The following is a 6,000-nucleotide window of genomic DNA, read 5'->3' as shown; positions in this document are numbered from 1 at the left end:
AGTTGAAACAGAATGGAAGTGTGGTGTTGGATTTGCATAATTAATTTCCGGGGAATTCCTCTCTGGAGAGGCCAACCACAATCTATCTCCCCCCAAAGGAGTAGGGAACTGAGGAAATCGTCAGTTCTGGGAAGGGGGGAAAGAGACAGTCCACATACTAGTAATGCGGCTTGGCAGCAAATGGACTTAAGTCATGGACTTACGACAGACACCGAGTGAACCGTGGTGAGGGCCCACCCTCAGTTCTGGGCCCTCCATCAGACAAAAACCAAGGTTGTCATATGAGCACAGAGCTGGACTCCTCCACTGAGGTGGCCTCAGAAATAGCTGCGATGCCTCATTCCCACCAGCTGAATGGGCACTGATGGAGCTAACTGGCCATTGGCTACCCAAATGCTAAATGACAGCTTGGCCAGTCAGTGATAGGAGACCCAGGCATGACGGATGGCTGCATGAGTGAAGAGAGAGGCAAATGAGAGCTCCTCCCCTCAGTCTTCCAGCCTTCCTCACCCCACACACTGAGCAAGGGGCCACCAAAGTGGCCACCCAAAGGCTAAACACCTCCCTGAGTGACTCAAGGGGCAAAGGGGAGGGCCTAACCCCTCTTCCCCTGATTCCTGGCCAATTACCCTGGTGTGTTTAGAGCCCCATGTGACCGTTTCTACTAATGACTTGAGGACCTCATGAATGATCAACCCCCCTGCTCTTATGCCTGGGCAGGCAGGGCTATTGTAAGCCAGCTTCCAGCAGGATCCTGGAGCCCTGCTATTCACTTTGCCTCAGATACTGGGGGGATTTATGGTGAGGAGAGGTTTCTCCTTACCAAGAGTGCCCATCTCTATGATGCTTTGGAGTTTACCCACAGCAGTCCTGCCAGGTAGTGATCGCCAGGCTCCCCACACTCCTCTTGACCAGATTATCTGGGTCTCTCGCTCTCAGGGGCTCTTCCAGGCCACAGAAACCCTTTCCCCTTTCTCTTGAGGCCTTTTACTTGGCTTGGTACAAGGCAGGAGAGGTGTGTGTAGTGAGAGGATAGGCAGGACACAGAGATCCCCATCTCGGCCTCAGGGGCAGAGTCCAAGGGAGCAGTACAGATCGGCTCATAGTCACTGATACAAGAGCTGGGTGTCCCCCAGACCCCCTGGGGAGGAATGGAGAAGGTCTGCCTCGTCCCTGAACCAATCGGGGAGGGGGACACTCTGAAGATGACAATACAGTTGCTCAGAGCTTGAGTCCAGGCCTCAGGAAAGTTTGGTTGATGGCAAAGCTATTCCTCCCCGCTCCCCCCTCCCCGACATTTTTTATAGCATGTGTGGAAAGTGAGTAGCAGCTCATTAGAACGCACCCCAGCCCCACTCTCTTGAGAGTTAAACAACAGTGAGGACAAGCCAGATGAACCTGTCAAGGACATCTCCTCACTAATCCCTGATCATCCTGCCTCGTGGTCATACTCCCCTTTTCATCACTTCCCACCTTCTGTACATCCTTCCTCCTGACAGCTGGAAGCCCGCCGCTAGGTTGGCTTTTAGATGCTTTTAGAGGGGCCTCAAGGCTCCATCTCCACCACCCTCCCACCCCGTCCTCATTTCCCAAGCAAATACTTGGATCTGAAAAGACCCAGGACCACAAATCATCCTGATGGGAATAGGGTTTAAGAGACACGGGTGGGAGCTTAGGGAATGAGCTCTGTAATCTCTTCCCATTCCAAGCCTTTAACTCCATGATTCTCTAATGAGGCTGGGTGCTCACTCATCATCCCCCTGAAGGACCACCCAGCAAAGTCAATCAGTTCCAATACCTACAATATGACCCGCTGGTATCACATCAGTGGGATCCAGGGGAGGCAGAAAGGTGGTGCTCTAAAGCTCATGTCCTGCTGGAGGGAATCCTGTTAGGACAAAGCTACCACTTCCGGGTTGGCTTGTAGGGACCAGCTTAGCTGTGTGGCAAATGCTGGACTTGTTTTGTGGCATTCCAGCCAAGTCCAGCCTTCTCCCATTCTTGAGCTCAGCAGGACAGAAATGCGTGGGACGGTTTTGCTATCTCACCCCGTCTGTAAAACATACTACTGTGAAAAGCATGCCATTCCCCTGAAATATCGTGAAAAAAAAAAACTCCATACACAAGGCTGGTCATTTATATGAATGGGTTTTTTTTGCTTGTTTAAAAAAAAACACACACAATAAATCACACTGTCTCGGAATCCATTTAGATTGCTATAAATCTTCTAGGGAAAGTGGCTGTTTCAGAGGTTCCACAGGCTGCCCACTATTCTCTTGGATGAGCCATTCTGACCATTTAGAGGGACATAGGAGCTTCCTTGTAAGATTGTGGCACAAAAGGAGCTACAACGCTTGCAGGTCTTTTCCATCTGGAACGTTCCTTTGCAAACGAGGCAGGGGGCTTGGACGCTGCTCGGCAAACCTGCAAAGAGGTAGATAAAAGAGAAACTGGGCTGAAAAACGTGCAGGGAACCAAAGACAGACTGAGCTTGTCTAGACAGGATGCCCCGAGGCATTAAGCAGACACTCACCGTGTGCAGGGCTTTGTCCTGGAAGATTAAACATGAAAAATGTTGCTCCTGCCCTCAAAGAGCTTACAATCTAAAAGAAGAGATACGGCACAGGTATATGTAAGGGCGGGGCATTGAATGAAGAACTCAAATAAATCATCCCACCCACTGAAACAAGTGACAAGATGCTCTTAGTCACACCCTAACCAGGTGAAAACAGTCTCCATCCCAGGCTTTAAACCAGGTGGGGGAAAGTCATGGGAACTAGAGGGATGCCGCTGCCCAGGAATCATGTTCAAGTTGGCTGAGGCCTCATCTATAAATAGCAAACTGGTTTAGACTACAGATTATCTGAGACTGTAGCAAGTCATGGTAGAGACCTGGCAATACCTCTCAGGAGGAACTGCTTGTGTGTGTGAGAGAGAGTGTGTGTGTATGAGTGTGTGTGAGTGTGTATGAGTGTATGTGAGAGAGTGTGTGTGTGAGAGAGAGTGTGTGTGTGTGTGTGTGTGTGTGTGTGTGTGAGTGTGTGTGTGTGGAGGGGCTAGATTTCTAGGTGATTTCCCATCTCCCTATCAGTGTCCCCGGATCAGCTGATGATGGTGTCTCCCCTGGAAGTCAAAGACTGCATGCAGATCCACATCCCTCTAAGGAGCTCAGCAGAGACTCCCTCGAGCCCTCCACAAGGGGAGAAATGGTCTTCCAACAAACAGGAACTCTGAGTTATCCCCCATCCTCACCCCATCCCCATTTGTAAGCTCCAAGCTTGACCCCATTTTCCCCTGGACTCTGTATGTACTGGTAGGAGAGTGTGTCATAGGTTTGGTGTGTTTTTTTTGGGGGGGGGGGGAGCATATTTTGTACCAACTATACCACCTTAGTAAATACCCTCTTCCTAAAAGCTAATTAAGTCTAACCAAGTAAATTGTTCCTACGTGCTCATGAGTTACAGCACTAGAGAAGATAATGCCAGCTTCTCAAGGCTACTCCTGGAACCTCATGTTCTAGGCGTTGTTCATCAGGGTTCATCTAGTTGTGTTTTAGGCTCTTTGTCAGGGTCAATGGGAGTTAGGATAATCTATGCAGAACATGAACTACGAGATGGAACATAACAGTAGGAAAGGGGATGTGCATGGGAAAATCAGAGGAGGGAGCAAGGAGTGAAGCCCAGTGCAACCTAGTGAATAGGGCACAGGACTTGGAGTCAGCAAGGTCTGGGTTCAAATCCCGCTCTAGATACTTACTTGCTGTGTGACTCTGGATACGAGGGGGTTGGACTCTAAGGTCTATGGTCCTAAGATCATTGAGGTGAACTCATTTTTCTAGAGACAAGGAAGCAGGAGGGTTACTTTCCAGGATGCCCTCCCATGGCTTTCCTCCTTGGATCTATCCTCCATGGAGAAAGGGGCCCTTCCTCCCTCTCCTTCCTTCCTTCCTTCCTGCCTGCCTGCATCCCTCTTCTTCCTGAGGAGACTCCTAGCCAGGATAAGAGCTTCTAAGACCTTGGATGAGGAGATTGCTGCATCTTGGGGGAAGAGGAATTAAGGGGCGAGTGGGTTCTACTTTGAGGAGTTACTCATGAATAAAATCCTATTGACTTTACTCAGTCAACACTTGAACAGAAAACCATGTAATAACCATAATCACATTTATCTTTGGGTATGAAATCACTTCTTAGTATTCCTCTCACTAGAACCCCCTCTTCAAATTTGGAGATTCAAAAACTCAATGTAAGTTAGATCCATTCAACAATTCCCATTCCAAGTCACCCGTGCAGCGCTTCTGACATCTCATGACAGGCACCGTTCTCGGTGCTGGGGGTACAAAGACAAAAACATGAAAAGAAATCATCCTTCCTCCAAGCATGGGAGAGGAAGCAAGGCAAGCAGTGGGCTGGGGGCGGAATTTGCACCTGCCTAGGGACATCCCCTGGGAGAACACGGCTCCAGGAAGCCTTAGGTCACTCATTACAAAAGCAGACGGTGTTTGTCTTGATGTTGCTGGAAGGGAGAAACAGAAACCACGCTGGGAGGTTCTCCTTGTCCCCAGGCCTGGAGATCAGAACCCCAGGGAGAGGGAAGGAAGAAGGGATGGACTTATGGAGAGAGGGAGGGAGGGAGAGTGTGGGAAGCTCACTTTATACACCCTGGCCTACGGGGGCTGTTTGCGAATCAGCGTCGCCCTCTTCTGGGCCAATGGAGAGTGTGCTGGCCTCCAGTCCCAGAAAGTCGCTTCTCCAGCTCAGGCTTTAGGCGCTTTACCTGTAAAGTGAGGGTTTTCAAGTTCTCTTGTAGCCTTGATGCCTCCAAGATCTACCTTAGTCCTTCCCTTCATCTCCAACTCGAGCCCTTTCTCTGAGTAACGTGAACAGTGGGATATGGTTTGGGTCTCTTGGTGACATGGTGATTTTTAACTTGATACTTCCTTCTAGCTAATCAGTGTCTCAGCCTGCCCACGGAAAAGGGCTGAAGCAGCCAGTGATGAAATGCAATGACCCCCACTTTTACAAGGGAGCTGTCCAGCCAGTGGCGGCCACCATACCTCCTCTCTGGTGATGGTGAATTTATGTAAGGGTCTTGACTATGATCACACACTGGGCCCGGGAAGGGCCCGCAGTGGGACAGGAAGCCAGGGCATGCTCTCTGGACCATCCTACCTCCATGATCACTGAAGACTGGTGGGTGACTGATTCAGGCAGACACATTCGTGGGTGCTCACTCAGTGAGGTCGCTGGCATCCTGAGGGGCTGGGGGGACAATTTCAGGAAGGGCTGGTGATGCTCAGAACCTGTTGTCAGAAAGATGAGAGCCATATATCCTAGTTTTCAGTTTCCTCAGGGCATCATCGAGCAAATTGACACAGTCACAGAAAGGAGAGATCATAAGATGTCTTGTTTCATTTGGCTTCATTCTCTCAATAGCAGCACTATTGATCCATGTGATCTTCAGTGACTTCAGTAAATCACTGGTTAAATGCCTCTAAGAGCCCAAGGCTGGTACTGCACAGACAAGCCCTCACACAGCCTATGCTCTTCCCTCAAGGAGTGCAAGCTCTAGTGGTTGAGAACAGAAACTGGACAAGCATAGAAATAACTGCATTTCTCTGTAATGTCTTATGGAATTCATGTACATCCTCTCACTACACAACGGCCCCAAAGCAGAGAGTAATTGTGCAAGGAATCCCCAATGACAAGCGATGCCAGAAGGGGTTTGGGCCAATTAGTCAGTCAATAAAGGGGAGGGAGGGAATAAGTGTTTATATAGCACCAGGCACTGTGCTAATGCTTGTTTCTCAACAACCCTGGGAGGCGGATACTTTTATTATCCCTATGGAATAGTCGGGGAAGTGAAGGCAAACAGAGGTAAAGTGACTTGCCCAGGGTCACCCAGTTAGTAAATGTCAGAGTCTAGATTTGAACTCAAGTCTTCCTAACTTGAGTGCTCTACCCACTGCATCACCTAGCTGCCTCAATCAACATTTATTAAGCA

The 6,000-nt window shown here is 49.4% G+C and overlaps 1 protein-coding gene across 2 annotated transcripts in view; it reads right to left on the bottom strand.

Moving 5' to 3' along the window:
* Window positions 1-2,245: 2,245 nt before the first annotated feature.
* Window positions 2,246-6,000, bottom strand: part of TTLL8 (tubulin tyrosine ligase like 8) — a 50,989-nt gene continuing 47,234 nt past the window's right edge. The window contains exons 15-16 of one of the 2 annotated variants that reach the window (XM_043965432.1): window positions 5,169-5,299; window positions 4,657-4,773 (exon numbers count right to left, since the gene is read on the bottom strand). In XM_043965432.1, the coding sequence (XP_043821367.1) occupies window positions 4,684-4,773; window positions 5,169-5,299 (221 nt within the window). In that variant the 3' untranslated portion in view covers window positions 4,657-4,683. Of the gene's footprint in view, window positions 2,425-4,656; window positions 4,774-5,168; window positions 5,300-6,000 lie in introns of those variants that run through there. The other variant, XM_043965431.1, reaches the window with a different exon arrangement.

The sequence above is a fragment of the Dromiciops gliroides genome, chromosome 5 (assembly GCF_019393635.1).
Source record: "Dromiciops gliroides isolate mDroGli1 chromosome 5, mDroGli1.pri, whole genome shotgun sequence".
NCBI classification, from domain to species: Eukaryota; Metazoa; Chordata; class Mammalia; order Microbiotheria; family Microbiotheriidae; genus Dromiciops; species Dromiciops gliroides.
Note: the sequence above shows the minus strand (reverse complement) of the source record. Positions and strands in the feature narration are given on the sequence as shown.